This window comes from Hippichthys cyanospilos, chromosome 7, assembly GCF_059441005.1.
Source record: "Hippichthys cyanospilos isolate Australia breed blue-spotted pipefish chromosome 7, RoL_Hcya_1.0, whole genome shotgun sequence".
Classification (NCBI taxonomy): Eukaryota; Metazoa; Chordata; class Actinopteri; order Syngnathiformes; family Syngnathidae; genus Hippichthys; species Hippichthys cyanospilos.
This window is the reverse complement of record NC_142375.1, coordinates 12,308,344-12,331,640: the sequence shown is the minus strand read 5'-3', so window position 1 is coordinate 12,331,640 and position 23,297 is coordinate 12,308,344. Positions and strand designations below refer to the sequence as shown.

Sequence of the window (23,297 nt, the reverse complement as noted above, 5' to 3'; positions counted from 1 at the left end):
CCTGTAACCATTTATAATGTGTCACGCTGTTGTGCTAGAATAGTGATGATGATGATGATGACAAAACAAACAAAAAAAGAGAACGGTTGTTGTTTATAAATGTGTTCCGATTGAGGTTTTTTTTTTGTTCGAAAAGTTAGTCATCTTAGCCATTTTAGCCACTTCCTGCTTACACAAAGAAGAGTCAGGAAATCGGGAAGTGCTGACGTCCATTTTTCACGCTTTCTCTCTCTCTCCTGCACTCACTGTTTGAATCCCCCAAAGATGGCCCCCCTCCAGTGGATCGGCTGACTAACCACAAAAGCACAAAGAGACTCGATCATTGATCAAGGCGCCATTTTGATTTTTGGACTTTCTTATTAAATGTAGCAGGACTTCTTCTTATCCTCGACGTATCGATTGCTTGGCATTCTGTTCTTTGACATCGCAAAATTGTTTTAGTAAAAATATTGCATTTGTGACCAAAAAAAGTACAACAAACGGATTTTCCTTTTTTTCTCGTCTCATGTTAGTTCTGCGCTGTGACAATTTATGACACCGGGGTCGAGGCCTTATCACTTTGCAGGGTACACAAATTAGAAGAACGATTGGCCCGTCGACATGGATCTGAAGTTGCTCTGTGGTCATGGGCAGAATCTTCTTCATGTCTTACAGCATACAAAACATTTACTATCATAACTGAAAGAAACAACACACATCAGAATATGTCATATTCCCAGTATGAATTCAGATGTGAATAACAGAAAATCATGAATTCCTTAAGGTACAAAATACAAAGAGGTTTCTGGTGTTAGTTTGTTTCAAATCCGAAAATAAATCAAATTTGTTAGCTTTTCAGCCTTCGTTAATCCTCAAATTGGAAATAAGAATTGAGTATGTTCTTTTGTATTAATAGACCTTGAAAGTTTTGTGCACAACTCTAAAGAAAAATCTCCTGTCAGCTCTCTTATTGTGCTGCCAGCACACACGTCACAGCAGAAGCCTTTTCTCAGTTCTCTCTTTCTTCAAGCTCTTTCTGAGGCATTATTAAACCTGAACCACACCAGCTGAAAGGAGGACAGTGCCTTTAACACCCCCTTCAACATGACCGCATGTCATGAAAAACAAGCCTCCTGCACAAAAACGCCAAACAAGCTAAGACAGTTGGAAACTACAATGCTCAAATGACTGGAGTCGATTCATTTTTGTTTTTTGTGCTGAATGGATATCGAGCATACTGTGGACATTTCAGTCACTTTGCATCAAAATGGAATTCAAGTATTCAGTATTCAGGGCTTGCCAAAATGGTGTCTGTGATCACCAGGTAGCCCCACGTCACATACGACGTGTCATGAAAAACCTCACGATTGACATTAAGCAATCAAAACATTATATTATTAATATCTATTTTAATTATTATAACACAAAATGGAGTACATGAATACTAATAAGGCATTTCAAAACTTTGACTTTTTTTTTTTTAAACTTTTATTCTCACCGTGGTGGGAGGGGCACACATCAATGCGAACAAATGGCACCGTGGACAACTTGCTTGAATGCACACGAATGAAGGAATTAGATTAAAAGTAGAAATAGCCTTCACAAAGAAGGACACCCCAAAACTGACAATGAATAAACGTTTGGATTATTCGTCGATGTTCGGATGACATAACGACCATGAGGTGAGTGAGGAACACCATATTTGTACAGTATGGATAATGTACAGTTGTTTTGGGATGTTGTTACTACTGCTTTTTGTCTGGATTCGATGTCATGCTAAAGGGTCATATCATTTGTGTTTTCGACTTTTAGTGGTTATTTTCTCCATTCATATTACTCGCTCATGAAAGGGCATTCGAGATGAAAATTTGTGAGTCATTTGAGGCAGCTTCGCAGGGATGCACTAGCTAGCTTGTCGGATTTTTTTTTTTTAAGTTAGAAAAAGATATATATATATATATATATATATATATATATATATATATATATATATATATATATATATATATATGTTATCAATTGGATAGGACCACTTGGTGAAATTTTCATTTCTTTGTTCGGTTGTACACAGATAAACAATGTGCCAAAAACCCAAGGTAGAAATTGAGTCTATTTTTCTTCTCCAAACGTTTTAACCGCATACCCATTTTGCGAAACCACAAAACAACTTTTGCAGCATAATATTCCATTTCATTCTGTTTTTTTTCACGCTTGAAAACAATGAACTTCGCAGGAAATAGCGTGAAACATGAACCAACACCGCTTCCCTCTCTTCGACGTCGCTCCTCAGTGGAGCCATGACCTTTTCCCCTGTAAAATTTGCATTTTCACCAAGTGATCCCCTCCTATTGGCATGTACCCATAAAGGTAATTGGAAGAAGTGACTGAAATGTCCTTGCTCGGACCATGAGTTGCAAAATAGGTAATACGTATCCTACACAATTCATATCCAGAGTGTATACATTCACATTAGGGCTAAAAGACCCTCACTATGGGACACTAAAACGCCACCAATTATACTTTAAGTGACACATATCTTCTCATTTAATCCAAGCCGAACACCTTTTTTTCCTCCCTCACACACACACACTTCAACTATATTGATCGAAGGCCATTCTCCTTGTGGAGGTGAAGCCAGAGGCGCCTCCTGTCCTCACTTGTAGACGCCTCAGCACAGAGCGGGCCACGACTGAGCCCACTGATGCATTAACAGGATTATTTGTCAACAAAAGCATAGCCACACAGCATACCTTGCTATTGCCATGACCTAATTGGCTGAGAGCCGCCCCTCATTGGTCCGCCCCAATTGCAGCCATGACATTGAGCAGCGACTGGGAGGGGGGGTACAGTGGCACTTTGATTGAAGAACACACCCACTCCTTTTGTCCTTTGCTGGGTGGTCTCAAGCCCCCCCCTCCGCATGCCCTCTCGCGTTCCCCCCGGGAGGCCGAAGCTGCTGCGCCATCAGAAGCTCATCCCCGTTTTCTCTCGCCCAAGTCTAATCTCATCATGTCTCCTTACCTTTCCTGTTGCACCGCCACACCACCAGGATTAGGAATATTAAACCATTCTGTTGTGTTTCAGTCTTGTGACCTTTTCCCCCTTTCTCCGGACCTATTAATCCGTATTTGTCCTTTCCTCTCACCAACGATTTCAGTCGCCTTGCTCGCCAGCCTGTCAGAAATTCATAAAAGGAATAAAAGTCAGGCTTATTGTGCCAAAGCGAGGTCATTTCAATGGCAAAACTTGCGCCTCGTGATCTTTTTTTCTCATCATTAAGACTGCTTACGTGATGTTTTTTCCGAGATTCAGTGAAGGCAAATGAGCTTTTTTTTTCTTGGTATTTCTGGAAGTGCGCGTACAACATGAAGATGGTTGCCGCATTCATATAAAACCTGAGGGGATTTCAGCATCACATCTTGACAGCAATTAGTGGCACAATCTGTTTGCTGCTTGCTGATATGAACCGCACTCTAGACAGATCTCGTAGTCAAGAGTAGCCATGTTGTGTACATCTTAATTTTACTCATAAACAAGACACAGCTCACAAAGAGTGTAAAAAAAAAAAAAAGATAAATTTTCACCTTACTGTGGCCTTTCGTAAAACAATATATAGACTTTATTTTACTTCATGGCCTCCATAGACAGATATTTATATTAGGAATGGACATACTAGTTCATTCATTAATCATAAGAATTCTGTCAATTGTATGGAATCGATTGAGAGTTCATCGTCTTGAAGCAATGAACCACAATGGAAACATACTTAAATGCCCATCCCTATGAGACATCTGTGACTAACAAGAACAACACAAAAGTAGTTTTTCACTTCTCAAAAGACAACATATCTGTAAAGTTCACCAAAGCCTGTGATGCCTGTTTAAAACTTGTAAAAACAAAAAAAAAATCAAAATGTTTCAGAAAAGACTTTCGAAGACGAGAAATGCCTTCAAATATCCTAGAAGGGAGAGGATTTTAAAAAAAAACATAAAAGACAAGCTTCTTCAAAAAACCGTGTATGTTTTCTATTCACTTTTTTAGTAGTTGCAAACAAGTTGGTGTTTTTTCTCTTTCGTGTGTCGTGTGTTGTCTGAATAGTTGAATGTATTTGACTGCAGTGCCAATTTGCCAAAGATATCATAAATCACTTGAGACCTCATCTTTTGCTTTGCCGTTTGCTTTATCTGCCCTGTTGTTGTTCATAAAACCAGATATAAATAGTGGCTATGTTATAATTTTTTGTACATGTATATTGATTATACTAGTGCCATTTTATTTGTTTGTTATTTGGCATTGAGTTTACACTGTGAAATAATTCATTGACAGTTTTTTGATGCATCTTTTCAGTCTATGTATTTGTCTATCCGTCCACTTGAGTGACTGTGGTTGGTGATTTAATCCATTTATGTACCTGTAATGTGACGCGAAGAAGTAATTATTTGTAAATAGTTGCCATAATTTTATTGGTTCTCCAGAATAAAAAAAAAAAAAAAAAGATAATTTGGGGGGCAAGTGTGAGTATTTTGGTCCAATACACAACAATCACCCACTTGAGTAAATGTCAAATTCCTTTACGCACTCCTAGCCTCAGTCTGCTTGCATCATAAATATTCTGATCTCCTTTTGTGGCATCATGAGAAGAGGGGGCTGGTGAAGTGTCCTGTGGCTCTTGGCCGAATCCACACACTATCTTCCTGTAGATGTGGAGCAAACAAGCAGTCATATGTGTGTGTGTGTGTGTGTGTGTGTGTGTGTGTGTGTGGTGGGGGGGGGGGGGGGGGGGGGGGGGGGGGGTGATCATAAGACACAAGCTGTGACATGGCAACAACACGGAACAGTCACCAAAAACAGCACACGGCCAGCTTGAAACAAAGGCTGCCCTGGCCACACTTTGGGTGTCTGCCCAGATGCCAGAACAGAAAATGAGGAGGGCATTTGTGTGTGTGTGTGTGTGTGTGTGTGAGAGAGACCTTCTTTTGGGTTCTTGCCAGCTATCGACAATTCCTAGTATAGCATGGGTCTTATAGAGTGATTCTAACCTGAATCTGGACCTAGTTATCTTCCTATATGAGTGTTTCGCCTATATTTTTTGCAAAGCCCCCCCCCCCCCCCCCCCCCCCCCCCCACACACACTCGAAAAAGAAATGATCTGTATAAAAATACACCTAAAATTGTATCCTTTTTTTTAACATTAACAAAAGGGGGAAGACGATCTGTATGAAAATACACCTGAAATTGTATCCTTTTTTTAACATTAACAAAAGGGGGGGGGGCAATTAACTAAACTTTCAAGGTCACTTTTAAACCTGTTCTTTGGGATTACCCCCCAGCATCGCCTCGTGCCACCACAGGAGGCCCGCCCCACTTTTAGAGAAGGACTGTCCTATATGAACCATAAACAATTATTAGATCTTCTGACAAGAACTTATCAGGTGCAACAGTTTTGGTATTTATGGAAGTAGGAGTTCAATTTTAACCTGGATGTTCAACGCCACTGATTTCTGATACCATATTCTTCAGACCGATACAGATATGAGTAGCAGAGTGCTATACACGTGAAAATAATTCTCTACAATCTAAATGCTGATGGTGTACATTTTCTTACATCTTTGCTTTTGGTACCTTTGTAGATGTTTTACCAACTCATAGTCATGCATTTTGAAGTTTGGTTCCGACTTTTAATCTCTCAATTTTAATCACTCCAGATTACATAACATGACATTTGAAACCCACATCCCCTCCCTCTACTCTTCCTCCACATTTCCTCTACAAATGAGAAGACAGACAACAGTGGAACCCATGGAGGCCAAGGAGTCATGCAAATTAACGTCAATCAGCATGAGTACTTTTTGGCCCTCCAGAGCCCCGTTAAGAGAGGAGGTGTGGGGGCCAACCCGGTATAATTGGGCCTTGGCTGATTAGCAAATGAACAAACGAAGGAAATAGGAAGAAGGAGCGATGCTCAGGAGATATGAGAGCGCATAGACACTGACAACACTTGCAGAGGAGCAGGAGTGAACACTGTGTGAAATAATGCACAGGGTGCCTATTCATGACTGCTATTGTATACATTCGATTATAGATACGTACATTACACATGCAATCATGGAGGAGCGGACAAAAACATTGACAATCGGCAATCATTGACAACTGCCGATCCCAGTTGACATTTATTGTCAAACTAAACAACATAACATAAAACAAAGAAAAATGTTGTGTATTTAAAACGACAACATAGCCTTTTGCTTTGCTAGTCGGCTAGCCAAATGCTAATGCTCATTGTGTAGCATACGTAAGTCCTCCCTGTGCTGCAGCAACCAATCACATTGTCTTTTTCCTGTTTTGCAGGCTTTATTGTCCATATAATAATGTTCCTGCTGGTAATGTGGCAAACACGTTATCATATGCTACTTTCTCTTAGTATTTTAAATAAGTTTTCCTCCCGTCCAAACAAATGAAGTTGGCTGTGGCGAGACGTTTTTGGCTTTTGAAAAAGAGCAGGTGACATTGCGAGTAGACTACCACCTAGTAGTGAGTGAATGAGAGCGATAGCGCGAGAGACAGCGAGAGAGAGAGAGAGAGCGACCAAGCCAAGAGAGAGAGAGAGAGAGAGAGAGAGAGAGAGAGAGAGAGAGAGAACGACCAAGCCGGAGCGAGTGTGTGTGTGCGTGGTGTATGTTGAAATTACGGTGGCCCTGAAATACAAATCATCTACAACTTACAAGGGAGAAGTATGCAAGAAAAGTGGAAAGAAAAGTAGAAAAAAAATGTAAGGATCAACGTTCTGCTCAAAGATGACCGGTGGGTACATCCAAATCAAGTTACCCCCTGTTATCCAATCAGCGGTGAGTTCACATCCATTTTCCCCACCCACACCAACTTCTTCTGGTAGGGAAATGTTCGTGTGCTCCTTTTTTCTTGTGTGCTCTTTTTTCTTGCGTGCTCATTTTTCTTGTGTGCTCTTTTTTTGCTTGCGTGCTGCTCTCTTGCAAGGTGTTTTTGTCTGCCTAATTGTGTGTGTGTGTGTGTGTGTGTGTGTGTGTGTGTGTGTGTGTGTGTGTGTGTGTGTGTGTGTGTGTGTGTGTGAGATTTGCACTTCAGGGCCACCATAGGAAAAAAAACTCTCATCAGCGTAAAATGGCAGAATCTATATTGTATTAATAACTGATTCTTTGAGCAGTTGAATGATTGAAATGAACTACTATCACTCAATGGCAGTTCATTTCAAATCAATCAATCAACTATTATTTTATACTATTTCCCATATTTCAGATTAAATTGGATGTGTACACAGTGTTTGGTCTGATTTTTTTTCTTAAAGATTTGTATTTATTTGGCATGATAAATGTTTGTTATTGCAACAAATACTGTTTTATATATTTTGTATTAAAAAAAAAAACCTGTTATGTGAGGTTGTGAGTGTGAATGGTTGTTTGTGTTTGTGTGCCCTGTGATTGTATGGTGACCAGTCCAGAGTGTCCTTGCCTACTAGTACTACTAAAACGACTGGGATTGGCACCAGCAAACCAGCGACCCTAGTGAGAATAATCTAGTAAAGGATATGGATGGTTGGATGAATCAAAGTGTTTTTATAATGTACAAAAATTAAGCTAAAAGATTAGAGCTCTAATACAGCGATGTCGTGGTATTTTTGTGCAAGGCAGGCAATTGAATTGTCATTTAAATGAGTCAGTATAGGATGAAAACACTTGAATCATATTTTTTAATTATGCCATTAATGTGTGTTTTTACATATTATAGTGTTGTGCTTTGCAAATGGAAATATTTTACAAAGATATTTCTCATATTTTCGGTGAAGGCTGGAATGGTTTATTGACATTTCCATTCTATTTAATGCAAAAAGCTTATTTCAGATACAGCTTGTTTGAGTTGGGATGATGGTCAAGTAACTAATTAACCAATTAAATTCATGTCTCAAGACACCACTGTTAAAAAAAATACATATATTGCTATGAAAAAACTAGACGAGAGGCTATTTGGGCTGTCTAATCATCAAAAGAACAGAAACTCTGTTCAATCTCTTGTTCACACACATACAAACACACACACACACACACACACATGGCAGCAAAACATCTAGTTTGACCTTATCACTGAAGACACTTGGACCGCATAGAATCAGTTGTTACAAGCTTCTCATTGCCCTTTACACACACGTATGTACGCACACACACAGAGTGCACAGTGCCAGTGGTAAAATTGAGCGCCCCCCCCCCCCCCCCCCCCCACACACACACACACACACACGCGCACACACCTTTAGGTCCATGTCACTCTCTATCACACAAACAGCGCACAGAGCAAATGTCATGCTTGAGTATCGTGCGACAATCGCGGAAGCAGGTTGTTGAGCAGTCTTCTAATAGTATTACTAATGTGTTTACCCTCCCTTCTCCTCTTTGTCTGTCTTTGCGAAATTGACATCTATGAAGTGATCGCAAAGTGGTGAGAACATTTTTTCAAAGGGAGAGCAAGACAACGTTGACAAGCGGAAGACCCTCTCGCCCTCCCGTCTGGTTCTGTCCATCCCTGCAGGCTCCCTGAGGGTTTGTCTCTGAGGATCGTGCTATGATGAATAGGCCTGTCCAAGCTAACCTAGCAGAGACCAATTAGAGTCAGGGAGTGGAAGGAGGGAAAAAATGGGAGGAGGAAGAGCACAAGGGGGAAAAGTGGGATGGAGAGAAAGGACGGAGAGGTTAAGAAGCAGGTAGCAGGCTTGGGGCAAAGTGGAAAGTTTAAAAGAGTTCTATTGTCTACAAGTGTGTGTGCACGTGCGTGCAAGCTGTCAGCTGGGAAGAAGAAGAAGCAATGAGAGGCCTCCAAGGGTTAACCTCGTCTGCTGCAGCTACCGAGAAACGCTTTGACAGCGGAGACGTACAAACAGGACAAGGTCTTCTTCATTTCGCTTTCTCGGAAATACGCGCAAGTGTAGCCTCTCGCATGTCGCGTTTGCCTGGCCACTATTTTTTTTCAGGGCCTGCACCAATTGCATTCTATGACAAATCAACAAGTCTCGAAGAACAGAGAAACCTGTGAAAATTACTGCCAAAGATAAACACCAAAAGAAAAAACTGTGGCCAACCACATACAGAAGATATCTTGCGATATCATTAAAACCAAAATTAACCACTTTTGAGTGGCAGGGTTGAGTGAAAACATGGTTCAGTAGTCTGGTGAATATTGTGTTTGTGGTTGAGTTAAGATTTCATCAATTATGTGCATAGATTTACTGCAGAAAGTTTAAAAAACTTTCGTAAGCGCCATTTTTTTTTTTTGCAATTCTACGTACTTCTTGAAAAGAAGTTGAACAACCACATTTTCCTGTTGCTGAATATTTGTGGTGTGTTTATTTATTCATAGTACGTACTGTATACATACAAAATATTTAGTATTTTATGGGAAAATTGATTCATTTCATGCAATTTAAGGAAAATGTTTTATTGGGATGTATAAGTGGACCTAAAAAAGTGATTTTGCTTCCTTTGATTTTTATTCCATTTTTTAACATTACATTTACAGCTGAAACCCCTATTTGGGGTAAAATTGAGACAAGGCCAGTGCCCATAACAAAAATCTACATAAAAATGACACTATTTTTTTTGAAGTTACGATTTTACTCGTCTTGAGAACAAAAATGAGCTCAAATGAGTTTGACACTCCTGCCTTGGATGAAACTCAAGCAGAAAGTGCCCCTACCACTTCCATCTCATCGGCTTTGACCACACACACATTTTTGAAGACATTATCTCCAGTGATTGAAAATATTTACTTAATGGTCACAACACGAGTTGCACCTTCACAATTTAATGAGGCTCAATACCGCTCAGTCATTGTGTCTCTCGACTCTCCTTCTCCCACGGCCCATCGGAGAGACAATTACAAACAACCCGACTCCCATTTATCGCCAACAATTAATCTGCATCAGCGGAAGCCTCCTTCATAAACGAACACGGGAACACAGAGGAGACGTTTGCGAGAGGAATGAAGTCGAGTCAACAGAGAAGAGCGAGCGAGAATGGCTGACAGCACAATTAGGCTTTTTAATTCTCTGCTTGAGTGGGCCGGTCCAGTCTTTATGCTAATTAGAAGGCCACGGACATGTCATAAATCTCCATGATCCTGCCTCATTTCCCTCTCTGTCTGTCTCTTTCACACACAAAGTTCACTCATTACTTTTTATGTCGCTGCTGTGCGGCAACTGTGTAAATATACTGGGTCTAAAATTGATTTTTGCCACTTCAAATTAAGCAAATAGTCTTTGCAACATCTCCGCAGTAGTTTCGCTGGCAGTTAACTCGCTTTATTTGTTTCTTGAACACACACACAAAAAAAACAACACTTGAGTGGATGGGGGGAAAAAAATCTCCTTGTTCTTATTTTCTCACGTCTGTTGATCTCCATATGACAGACAAGGCTAATGATGAGAAAGCAGGGAAACAATCCGCACATAATTGGGGGAGCACATTGAGTGAGACCTGGAGAGGGAGAATGCAAGAAATCCATAAGTGGACAACTGGCGGCTTTAGACGCAATAGGCTCATATTTTCACCCTCATTTAGGCCAGGCCTGTTGTAGAGCCAATTTAAACAGAGGGCCAGTGGCGTTAACAAATCAAGTCGTGCGCTGATGAAGGAGACCAAGGCGAGCTCAGAAAAATATGTAGCATATTAGGTTTGCTTCACGCAACCAAACATTCTCAGTCGCCACTTCCCCTGCTTGACCTTCGCATGCCTGACATCAAGGGGCTGCTGTGTGAGTGTCCACATGGCAACACTTCCCAACAAAGCCACATGCAGCAGGTAGAGGCCAGCGCATACACAGGTGAGCAGAACAGACACCAGGAGACTGAGCACGCACATGGGCGTCGCCACAAGCAGCAGCAACGAGTGGCGCAGGGCGCTGAAGACCAGCGGCGGCATGGAAAGGACCAATCTGACCAGAGTGGATGTCACGCTGGAGTATGCAGACAGTGGAGACAAGAGGAGGGAGACCACTGTCTCACTTGCTGATGCTCCCTGCACAAACAAAACAAAAATACTTCTAAAAAGGGCTGGGCACTGAACTGAAATTTAGTGATGATTTCCATTTAGGCTTCTCCCGATCAAATAAACGTGATCAAAGACAAATTATGAATGTGTTGAATGCACCAACTTACTTGTACAGTAAGCATGTGACCGATTTAATTCCACCCATCATGAAAGTTGTTTAAGCTAAATAAAGACACTCGTGTGGAGTTTACCTTCAAACTAAACATATGACGAAAAAAAAATGGACACACATTCCACATGTAAAGGCATACTTTTATTTAAGAACCACTAGAAAAGTGCATGCCAGCAGTCAATGTAAAAATCCATGTACAGGCTAATTTAAAAAAAAAAAAAAAAAAAAGCATTTCGTTCCGGGAGTGTTATTATTGTACTTCAAATGACAAACATTTAAAAATAAGTTCTAAAAAAAATTCACACAATGCCATTACTCAAAGGCAGAGGTTCTCAAATGTGCATATAGCATCCATGCATAAAAGGAGCTTGACCACAGCAGTTGCATTATGTGTATTAAGCAAATTTGGCAAGTATGCCTCTGTGAACTTTTTTTTAAACTATTGTTATGTACTAAGACAATCAATGACATCATCAGTAACTTGTCAACATCGACTCAACTTTTGTCACATTAGTGACGAGTTTTAAAAAATTAAATTGCCTAACCACTTGTGATGTGGACTTGAGGAGGCCCAATCCAATATTATTATGAGAAAAAATATTTGCAAAAATAAATACATAAATATCAAATTACACCTGTCTACACATCAAAAATCTCAAATGTTATCACTCAAATATAAGCAGTTCTTTCCAGTTTCTGCTCTTGCTTTTCTTCTCAATGAATGAGGCATGTTTGCTTTCACTTATAATGTGGACAGTTTTTCACCATTTAAATTGTTATCACTAGATCAAGTCTATTCTGAACAATCATACTCCAAAAAATAAACACAAATTCATGCTTATAATGTATTGGATCAATATCTGTGTCAGATAGTAAACAAATCTGCAATATCGGTATCGTATCTGAAGCAAAAATCTTTCGGGACACATCTGGCATGCGCTACAAAAGTGTTTTGAAGACTTTAAATTGGCTGTAGGTTTTAAATCTGCAGTCATAGGATAGAAAAATACGAACATTTCAGCAAAACTACTGCATCCTTAGTCCAAAACTACAAAGTTTGTGAATCCATCACAACATGAATAGTTTTCTCAAGACGCCATAGTGATTGATGCATGTTTGACAGTTGGTGCCAAATAGATCACGTCACATGGACACCAAACATTTTGTCTACATACCTCACACCGAGTTTCACGCACATCGCTGTTGGAAATCCAGCCCCTGTACAGCCCTGTTGTCACCCGCAAAAGAACAACAAGTCTCAAAACAGCAGCATCAAATATTTCACCACATTAAAGTTAAAACAAAAACAAAAACTTGTCAACTTACAAGAGAAGAGCACAATAAGAGCAATTGCCAACGGGATTCTCATCTTTGTCCAAAGCGGCGTCTTGAGAACATGTGAAATTATTTGAGTCTGCAAAGTCTCTTTGTGGCCTTTTACATTCCTCACATTTAATCTTCTTAGGCTGCAAAATATAATTACAGAAGCTGGAGAACAGGTGCACGTTTGGAATTAGAGCGCCTCCTGTCTAAACGGAAGTAGAACGACACAATTCAAGTGGACAACGTGATTAAGATTTTAGAGAAGTCAAGTCAAAAACATATTGTATGTGCCGCCACTCATCTAAACCAGAAATCCTGATTAATAACTGTGGAATATGAATCAAGCAGACTGTTTTTGTTCAGAGGGTTGGTGATTTCGCCACATGTGGTCAATTGACATCACAGCTGCCAAACGCTCAGGTAAACACCAATCATGTTGTCTGAGTCTGGTCATGTGACATGTGAGCTGCACACCTTCAGTGTAGCTCCATTGTGACACGTCGAGCAGAAATGAGCTCTACTAGATCTACAGAAGACGGCGCTTTATAAAGAAAAAGAGGCAGATGAGTTTTGCTACAAGTCACAATTATTCTTCTCAGAGGAAAATAAAGTGTACTTGCGATGTTGTGCTGTTTGTGTTTATAAAGGTACGTGTGTGAACACACTCCCAGGTTGCCCAATGAACTCTTCATACCCTTTCCTCAAAGTGATGTTATTTTTGACAGTAAGCAAATGAACACAGAAGCTAAAGAATACATTAAAATCTTGTTTAGAACATGTAGGAGGGATAAGAAGATTTTAAAATGCAGTAACTATTCATTTTGACATGATAAACAGAAATATTCCTAACTTCCACTTAGACGCAGAAACCATTTATTTTTCTTCCTTTATACATTGTCACAAACATGTCAGACAAACACTGATACACATAAAACTTACAAAGAATTGTGAACATTATTAAAACAATATCAAATTAGTCAGCCGTGCTCTATGCAATCAAATCATTATTCAAATATCCAGACGCCAAGTGAGCTGTACAGTAAAAAAAAAAAAAAAAAAAAATTAAGACATTATATTCCTGTGAACTGAGGAGTAAAAAAAAAATTAGATATTAGGAAAAATTAAAAAAAAAAAAAAAAAAAACTGACTGTACATGGTGCACAGTCAGTGCATTGCTCCCTTTGAGGCTTGCTGGTATAAAAAGCAGCAATATGTATTGCTCAGATGCTGGACGTTGAGAGGATGTCCTCCACCAGGTGCTTGTAGACCCAAGCATCTCCTTTTAGCCGCTGACGACGCACGCCAACCACTTCTGGCCTGTGCAGCAGGCACACCTCCAGCTCAAAGGCCATGGTCACCTTGCCAAAGTCATCGCAGGTCCTGCACTTCATCGTGTAGCTGGAAGAGAAGAAAATATAGCTTTCCATGTTGTATTAATATTCACGTTGCAGAGTGAGTGAGATATTTCTTACCCTTTCTGGCTGAATTTGACATTTTTCTCTGGCAGAACGGAGAGAATCTGTTTCAGCACCTGGTCCGGGTTGGTCTGCCCCGTCAGGGTTACGTTGTACTGGGCCTGGAAGGATGTGAAGCATGCCCAATCAGAAACGGCCCAGACGGAACGGGGTGTTCTTTGGCGAGGCGCGTACGTACCTTGATCTTGCGTGGGTGGTCTCGCAGCGCTCGTCTCTTGCTGGGGGTGAGCATGGTGATCACCTTGTCCAGGCCCCTCTCCAGGGAGCCAAACACTCGCCCTACCTTTCGCTTCCTTCCGCTGTCCCCGCTACCCGCCATGTCCAAAGAGCGAGACCTGTGGAGGAAGACACAAATTTTAACAGATGGCGTTGGTGTTTTTTATTTCTTTTTTTTTTTGCGCTGGTGCGAGACTCGCCTCCTTTCGGGACTAAAGGGGAGGATCTCAATGTTGGAGGACTCTTTGCTCTCTGCCGCTCTTCTCTTCACAGGATCCTTAGAACCACTGCCTCCAACTGCAACACATACAATACACCTGACCTGAATGTGATGTCACCCGCTAGATAATAAGAATAACAACACCGTGGTGATAGACAGGTTTTGATGTGAGCTGCCACGATTAAAGGGTGGGGGAAGCTTGTTTTGAAGAAAAGAAGTGGGTGGGGGAAGCGTTGGCAATGTCCGCATCAGATTCCGTTTAGCACATAATTAAGACTGTAATGATCCGCCATTTCTATTAACGTCCATCATTTGAGCAAATAGAATTAGCCTTGCGACACGCTGAGCTGCGATAATTGAGCGTGCCCAACGATGATTGTAAAAATCATAGAAACAGAAAAAAAAACAAATGCGAGAAAAACAAAAAGCCCCCCCCCCAAAAAAATAAATAAAGATCATTTATTTGCAAATTGAGCCCAGTGGTTTGTAGTGTTATTACTAGAGGCAAGTGGGATTGGCAAAAGTAATGGGATGCCTGACCATTCCACATATCTGTGTTTGAATAACATTAATTTCAATGCGTAATATGTCATTTAAAGGCTTAAAATGATTCTCTATACCTCTAAAAAAAAAAAAAACAACATAGCATACATCCGTTTAATAGCGTTTGCACAGAACGTCATAAAAAGGCACTTTCATCATGCGCCGCCAGTTGCCTCTGTAGTCAACAACGAGGCTGCGTGGATAATTTTTCCGGCACACTATGACGCATTATAAAAAGGAAAAGACGGCTTGACTTGTCTCCTTCAGCCCTTAGATGTATGCTTGAACGAGCTGGCATTGATATGGGCAGGTGGGGGGAGGAACAGCGAAGAGCAACCTTCCATGCTCTGATCTCACAGCAATTGACTTTTAAGTGAGGTCGACTTGTACTTAAGAGATATATGGTACTTTAATTGTTACATTTTGCAGATCCCAGTTTTGCCACTTCATTGGAAGTTTGTTTTTTAATCGTGATTTTAAACAACTAAGTTTCTTATTTATTAAATATATATATATATAAGGACAAGGTCTATTTTGAATTACACAATCCTGCGTGACTGTATATAGACAGCTGTTGACTGTACAAAAAGCCTTAAAGTTTTTGGTTTTAGTTGATACAGACACTATGATGTCACTCAGACCTGAACATTAATTTGAATACTCCCATGAAGTATTTCATTATGTTCAATAACAGTCCTTATTAGGTACTCCATGCTGTATAGTTACTTCATTAAAGACCTTAGGGAGTATAATAGTGTTAGGAATCAGGTAATTTTCTGTATTTTTTTGTAATTATTTTTACTTGTTTAATGTTGGACATGAGCTATGTGTTTTTTCTCACTGATGCCTCTAAATGGCACTACAGTAAGTTTTGCAACACCGAGTAATAAATTGTGCCTCTACCTGAAGTCAAGATACCTACGTTTTGAAGCTTATACGCATACAAAAGTGACTAATAAGTAAATCCGGAAATAGTTTAATGATCTCTCCTCTTTTTTACCCTTAAACTTTGTTTGATGGGGTTGTTGGGGTCAAAGCTCTCAAGCTCTTACCCCAAACGCACCCAAGCATGCCTTAATAGATTTTGCTTTGTGCATGCAGCTATAAGTTAAAAAAGGGCCTGTCCAAACCTTTCCCACAAACCTGGAAGGATAAACCACTCACAAATTGTTCGGAATAATTGACTTTTGGGAGAGGTTTCAGGGTGATCCTAAAACTATGACTTTTATAAAACAGTTGGACTTCCTTGAGGATTATTAGGCAAAATAAAAGACACGTGTTCCAACCTTTCGTCGTGCTTCTAGTGCCATTGGGCACTTTTTGATTGGGTGTGGTCAACACACTCTTGGGGCGTGTGATCTTCTTGCTGGAGGTCGGCGTGCGAGGCGGAGGCAGTGCAAATATCTCCACGTGGTTGGGCTGAGCCACATTTTCTTTGTTCTCACTGTTTTGCTGGTGCTCTTTGCGCCTCCTCTCCTGGTGGTGCTGCTCTTGACCTCTCTCGGCTGGCGAGTTCTGAAGACACCTTTTCTCTAATGGAGATGCCAACGTCTGGAGAAAAAAACACATGTTGTATTCGAGCATTTTCAGGGTGAAGCATAATACACCCACCATGGCTAAATAATTCATCGAAATGAAATCAACATTGCAATGATTGAAATGTTATAATCATTGAAACTGCATTTGAGAGAAACAAAAACACTTTATTTCAATCAGTAGGCTTTGTTTTATTAACATTTAGTATTAGAGTGAGTATATAAGTAAAATTTGGAAGGCCCCATTGACGCCCCATAAGAAGACCTAGTGCTTGGATTGCGGCTCTTTTGGAAATTTGCATCACCTAGAAGAGGATATTGACTTCAAGTCCATCAAAGGTAGGTTGTGAAAGGAAATGCTTTTTTCTCTCTTCATTGTTTGTCGTTAATGGTGGCTTTTTTCAAAGGAATGGGTTTCCGTACTGCATATTCGAATTTGTTTCGGACCAATCAATGGCCTTCATTCATGTCACGGTTTGTAACCATGTTACTTTTTTTGGAACCACAACACAACAGGTATCAGAAGAAGCAAGTAGGGTAGCGTAGAGCTGGGTAGATTTATGTCAAATAGAGTAGACATGACTTTATGTCCACACTTTTTTGGCATGATTTTGTAAAGTTTTCAAAGGGAACACTAAAGTCACATGCAAGTTAAATCTGTTAAGCAAGTCAATGACTGAGTGAAATAGACTTTGTCTTTCATATTAATTCCTTATCCATTTGCCTTTATTTTTTACCCACACCAACCTTGTCATTGGTAATTGGTTCCATCTTCTCGCGTACACCTTGAGGTGTATGATGGGACACGGGTCCCCAAGGACAATCATCCATGTAGTCTGAGCAAAGATCCAGAGAGGCTAAAATGACAGCGTCATCGTCGTCATCGAAGCAAAGTGCTTTCTTAGCCTGTAAAAGGGAAACCATTTTACTTTAGTGGCAGAGGATTAGACAAACAGTAGAGTTGGAAAGGCATTCTGGGAGTTGCAATTTGACCTGTATTCGCCCATGCAGTGGAGAGAAGGCCTCCTCAGTGACGGGGGACTCCATGTGGAGGCGCACTGGCTTGCCTCTCTGCTTCTTGGCCAGCAGTAGCAAGTATATGGCTGTGATGTGGTCGTAGCGCCACTGCACACAAAACCACTCGTTTGAATTACGGCATTTGAGGTCAGATTTGTTCTACAGTAACTTCGGAGTATTTTTACAATCACTGAATTTTGAAAACTGAGCCCATTTACTGAGTATGATGTCTCATGTGAAGCAGTGAGAGACTGAAGGTCATCTGGTTTGGTAACAAAAAGGTCAAGAATCCATTCCTTGTCAGTTTGTAAGTCCATTCTGGACAAAGAAGCGCTCAAATTCCTTACCGCGAGAAGTCGTTATTTCAAGGACTCCTGGTATTGCCTATTAAAAGCTTTCTTTTTCTTTCAAGTTGTAGGCTCATCACTTGTCTTTTAACGGTGCCTTTTCCGCTTTCCAAAGATGTCTGTTTCTTAACCATTTAACTCATTTGTAAGTGAAATTTTGGCGTTCAAGTGAACGAAACGAATCCAAGAGAATCCAAAGTTTAAAAAAAAAAAAGATTTTTCAAAATAAAACCGCTTTCTGACTTGGATAATACATAAAACTGAAATACTGAAGTTCATTGTTGATGGTGCGGCCCATGCGGCCTGTTACCAGTTGATCTACGGACCGATGGTTGGGGATCTCTGATAATACACGAGAGAAGACAAATAAAATAAAGTAAATTTATCATCATATGGTCATTTATAGTAGAGCATGGAATAAAGCTGAATGTCTAGTATTAGCCCAGATAGCAACCCTCGCTGGATCCAGCACCCAGGTTGGACATCTTTGCTTTAGATGAAATATTGTTTAAGTAAGGTTCTGATACAAAAAAGTGGCACCTACTTCCTTAACAAGAGTCGCTGTGCTTTTTCTGGAACGCTTCATGTTGACTGCCATCTCAGTGATGCAGTCCTCATCTATGTGACCCAGCTACAAAATAAGACACCACCCGCTTAGTTGAACAGCTTTGTGAGAACGACTTAAACTTCAACTCACTGACTGATCTTTCAAAATACTGACATTTCATAAAATAATCGTTCTAGCATTTTGTTTTTGTAGTACAAAAATGCAGTCATTGTGTGTGTGCGTGCGAATGGATGCACATATTTATTTGCTTGGGTACCGGCTGCCTGCTGCACCACTCCACAGGGCTGTTGTAGTCTTTCATTACCCAAGGGTGCTTAAGAAGCTGCCTCACTTCCAGACGCAACTTGGGGTCCACCTTCAGGACAAAATGGTAACTACAGTTAAAAATGGCTTCACTCACAGTTTGATTTTTTTTTTTTTTTTTACCTTATGTTCTACATGAATGAATGCATGCACCATACCTGCATCATTTGGTTGAGCAAGAGGATGCTTCCAGGGGATAGCCATGGAGGGTTGTTATACTTTCCGCTCTGAAAGTACATTTTGTTTTATACAAGTGGCTCTTCAAGCAAGAACATGTTTTTCTTCTTGCCATGAGTTTGAAATTTTGACTTCACACAGTCATGTATCAGCACAGTTTAACATTTCAAAACCGGCTTGACACATACCCATGAGCAAATTATATCTGTCATTACCAGTAAAGCATGTCAAAGCTACGTCAACACTAGTAACAGGAGTTTGAGTGTGCAACATAAGTAGGTTTGAAGTAAAGTTCGACATGAGTCAATGCTACTACACATTTGGAATTTCCAGAAATCTTGTCATTTATCCCCTTTCAGGTAAACATGTTACCTCTAAGTATATATATCACAACATATCAGTGCATTATGCACTTCAATTATTCTTAATTATACTTGGTGTCTAAGTGTCTAAGAACTTGCATCTCCCTGTTTTTAGCGTGCTGCAAAAACAAAGAGGTATATAGGAGAAAAAAAAACACACGCTCAAAACCCCAATGAAACCTGTCCGTCTCGTCAAAAGAGAATGAAAAAGAGCGCTTCAGAGTAAAACATGATAGTAGGCTATTTAAGGGCTATGGAGTCCGTAATGTGCAGCGCTTGTGCCCTGGGGTGGGCATTTTCCATTTTTTGCTGGTCCGTCAGTTGTTATTCGTCGTTGCCCTGCCCCTGTTGGTTTAGGCTTGCAAAGGATGGGCTCTCTTAGACAACGTATTGTGTGTGCTGGCTTACTCTAATGCCCCTGGAGTTCCCTATTGTACCTCAAAACATTACTAAGTGTCCCTTTAAAGTCAACAATTGCAGAAAAATAAAATTCAATGGAATAATGAAACTGAAAAATCCAGTGTTACCGTAATTTTCTTGTAGAGGGTCACACAGTTGTCGTCATCAAATGGCAGATAGCCACATAGCAGAGCATACAGCAGCACGCCCATACTCCATACATCAGCCTTGAACACAGCATTAGTTGTCAGAAATCAGCACATCTAACTTCAGGGAACCATTACCTCATATCTAAAGCAAAACCATGCTTTTTATGATCAGTCAGGACCAGTTAAGATTTGGGGAATTTATTTTAACAAGATTTTATGACAAGATTTCCCCCCAAAATTGTGAAGCACTTACCTCTGAGCCAATATAAGCTTTTCCCTGGATGAGCTCAGGAGCAGCATAAGCCGGACTTCCGCAACACGTCATCAATGCATAACCAAGACCTCCCTGTAACACACGACCATGAAAATCCCACATACACTGAACAGATACATCATTGTGAATACTTGCACAATACAAATGTATTGCCTTTTCAAAGTTTTGATGGACATAGTCAGAGAGGTCCTAACTTAACAATATGCTTATTGCAGGTATAGTTTGCTGTTCATACGACTTCAGCCGTGTTTCATATTTTGGCTCCATGAGTGACAATAAACTTTAGGAACAGCTCTCAAAGTGGTGAAATACAATTAAACACCACCTCAAACTTCAAAAACAATCAGGCGAACATAAACAATTTCCCTCTCTGACAGTGTCAATCAAAATTGAGGATCATAATCAATCTCACACAAAAGTGTAGACAAGTCAAGTCAATTCAAGTCAACATGTTGAAGTACCTTTGGCTTGGCACATAAGCCGAAATCAATGAGCTTCAAGTTTTGGTCGCCATCTATCAACAAGTTCTCCTAAGAATAAAAGAGACAGCAGATAAGGGATTTGGATTTCAAAAGTGGCCCTAAGTAGGCACATTAACACTTCAAAAGCTTCCACGCAAGCGCACTGGTTTTACCGGTTTTAGGTCCCTGTGTGCGTAGCCTTGGCTGTGGACGTAGGCCATGGCAGACACAATTTGTCTGAAAAACACTCTTGTCTCTTCTTCTGATAGCCGGTCCTTTGCTACAATGTAGTCAAACAACTCTCCTCCTGGACAATACTGCAAAAAACATAATGTACAGATACAGGTACCAACCAAGAGAAGTAGGCAAAGAAGACAAACACGCAACTGCGGTTAATTGACTTCCTCCTTCCGCTCACCTCAAGTATCATGAAGATATGTGTGGGGGACTCGATGACTTGGTAGAGACGGCAGATGTGCTGATGACTTAGGTTCTTCATTGCTTCGATTTCCACCTTCACACGGGGAAGATCATCCTAGGAAAATATATGAAACTGGTGTTAGCTGACATTCTTATCGTTATAATGTTGTACAAGAAATAACTGCTGAAATGTATACCTGAGGTACACTATATGTAGGGCCGCACAAGTAATGAAATTTTAATTGCAATCACGATATTGGCTCCTACGATTAATTAAGCTGATCCTCTGCAATATTAACATTTAAAAAGCCGGCTATTGTACAGCTCACAACAAGGACTTTCAGCCATCCTACCAACATGGTGCAAATGCAAGCTTAAGACTTCTGGAGATTTCTACTTTCAATTCCACCTTAAAAGCCTTTAGGTGGCAATGTTTCCCACATGTTTGCATTACAAAAGCCTTTGCTTTTCTCATAATGCACTGTACTAATATACCATGCTAGCGGTCAACTGACACACATTTTGAAAAATCTGATTGGCAAAATATTGGAATAAATTCTGTTTGAAATGACCGAAAATTACATTTTGACTTTGAGTGATTCTGGTACTTTTAGCAGCCTCCCATCAGCCCCAGAGTAAAATAGTGTTGAGTTTCTCACCTGATTCCTAATACAGTATATACCTTGCTGTCAAATGAGACCCATTTCAGAAAATCTGATTGGCAAAAAAAAAGAATAAATTGGGTTTGAAATGAACAAAAATGACCTGTTGACTGCTAAGTCCATCCTCACTTTGAGTTATTGTTTTTTTTTTCTTGCTGTTGTAGGTTTTGTTACAGACCTGTTGTTGTAGTATGTGCTTGGTTCTAAGTAGGTTTCATATTTTCCATTGGTTTGCACTCAGCAAGTAAGTTAGCTGTGTTGGCCTTTGTGCCAGGTTTTTGCCATGCCTTGGATGAATTTGTTTTAATTATTATTTACTGTATTTGTTTTAGTTTATTATGTTTTTTAAGTATCAAACCTTGAAGCCTTGTTTATACACTGCTTGTTTGTTTGTTTGTTTTTTTAAAAGAGCAATATATAGACATGTTTGACCAAACATGATGAATATTGGTGATGAATAATCGTAATGTGAGTATTGACCAAAAAATTGTGATTATTATTTTGGACATAATCGTGCAACCTGTATATGTACACCCCACATATATATCCAAAACCGTTTGGAATTTTGCAAGAAAGATGACACGGAAGAGGAATTCAAAATAATTTAGTCACAAAAATGTTTAAATTGTTTTAGCAGCTCTGACATTATTAATTTTTAATCCAGTTTGATATGTGCTTAAAAATATCAGTTACCCACCTAAATTATATTAAAATGACTTCACTAAAGTGATCACCCTTATTTTATCTGGAGGAAATGGCTGCTTGTATCCAACAAGGAATGCAAATCTGCATTGCGGTGTGGCGTGTGTACGTTAAGGGGTCGTTGAAGTGAGTCCATGTCTAGATAGCAAGCTTTAATGGCAAGCCACAGACTTCACTATTACTTCAGAGAATACCTACCACAAATTAAAAAGACGACCAAAAAAAAAAAGATGGGCGTTTTAAAAAAAATGCTGTGAGAGACTCACCCCAAGATCCTTCTTGTTCAAGATCTTAATGGCCACCTTCTCTCCTGTCAGAATGTGACGACCCAGCTTCACTTTGGCAAACCCACCTGAAATATAAATAGCATTATGAACATGATAAACTGCAGCCACAACGCGTTGTTTCAAAAACGTACCTGTGCCGATAGTGTCATAGACCTCGTAGTATTTGTGAAGTTCTTCATCCCCGCGCGGTTCCGTCCGTTCCACAGGCATCTTGTTTGCTGCGGACGCCCGATGCTCCAACTGCCTGCCGGCCGGAGACAACACCCACAGAAACGTCCAAAAAGACATCCAAATAAACTGGGGAGGTGACATTTTTGACATAGAGCTTACCTCTTTACAAACGACGTCAACAGACAGTATAGCGAAGCATTAAATCAGAATGGTATATCGGTCAACAAACTATCAAAGAACTACAAAAAGAAGGCGATTGCCAGCCACGAATGTTTTGTCAGATCGATTTGAATTTCGCACTTTGAACCTCAACTTCCTGTTTCCGGTTTGTTCTCGACCGCCTCCGTGTGGACAAATTTGCTACTGTCGCGATTGTTACCGCTGTAGTTTCATAGAATGTTGCTTCATTCTGAAGTTTTTCCGGAAACCTGCTAATTGTATTTTTAATATGGCGAAGCACACCGAGTTGACATGTGTATGAAATGTGCAACATAAAGCCAGGCTGGGGTTGGGACTTGGTATCGGG

At 40.2% G+C, this 23,297-nt stretch overlaps 2 protein-coding genes across 2 annotated transcripts; both read right to left on the bottom strand.

Moving 5' to 3' along the window:
- Positions 1-10,284: 10,284 nt before the first annotated feature.
- On the bottom strand, positions 10,285-12,639 carry LOC148421088 (uncharacterized). The gene is made up of 3 exons (XM_088420133.1): positions 12,487-12,639; positions 12,336-12,388; positions 10,285-11,015 (listed from the first exon to the last, which is right to left on the bottom strand). The coding sequence occupies exons 1-3, from the start codon at positions 12,527-12,529 to the stop codon at positions 10,668-10,670; spliced, it is 444 nt and encodes a 147-aa protein (XP_088276259.1). The 5' UTR covers positions 12,530-12,639; the 3' UTR covers positions 10,285-10,667.
- A 712-nt stretch (positions 12,640-13,351) lies between these two features.
- On the bottom strand, positions 13,352-23,069 carry melk (maternal embryonic leucine zipper kinase). The gene is made up of 18 exons (XM_088419744.1): positions 22,931-23,069; positions 22,732-22,844; positions 22,580-22,665; positions 20,948-21,064; positions 20,703-20,846; positions 20,530-20,598; positions 20,048-20,140; positions 19,774-19,872; positions 18,866-18,934; positions 18,661-18,759; positions 18,381-18,467; positions 17,466-17,597; positions 17,220-17,378; positions 16,224-16,488; positions 14,375-14,471; positions 14,137-14,293; positions 13,956-14,059; positions 13,352-13,881 (listed from the first exon to the last, which is right to left on the bottom strand). Exons 2-18 carry the CDS (start codon positions 22,808-22,810, stop codon positions 13,704-13,706), a joined length of 2,034 nt encoding a protein of 677 aa, XP_088275870.1. The 5' UTR covers positions 22,811-22,844; positions 22,931-23,069; the 3' UTR covers positions 13,352-13,703.
- Positions 23,070-23,297: the final 228 nt, after the last annotated feature.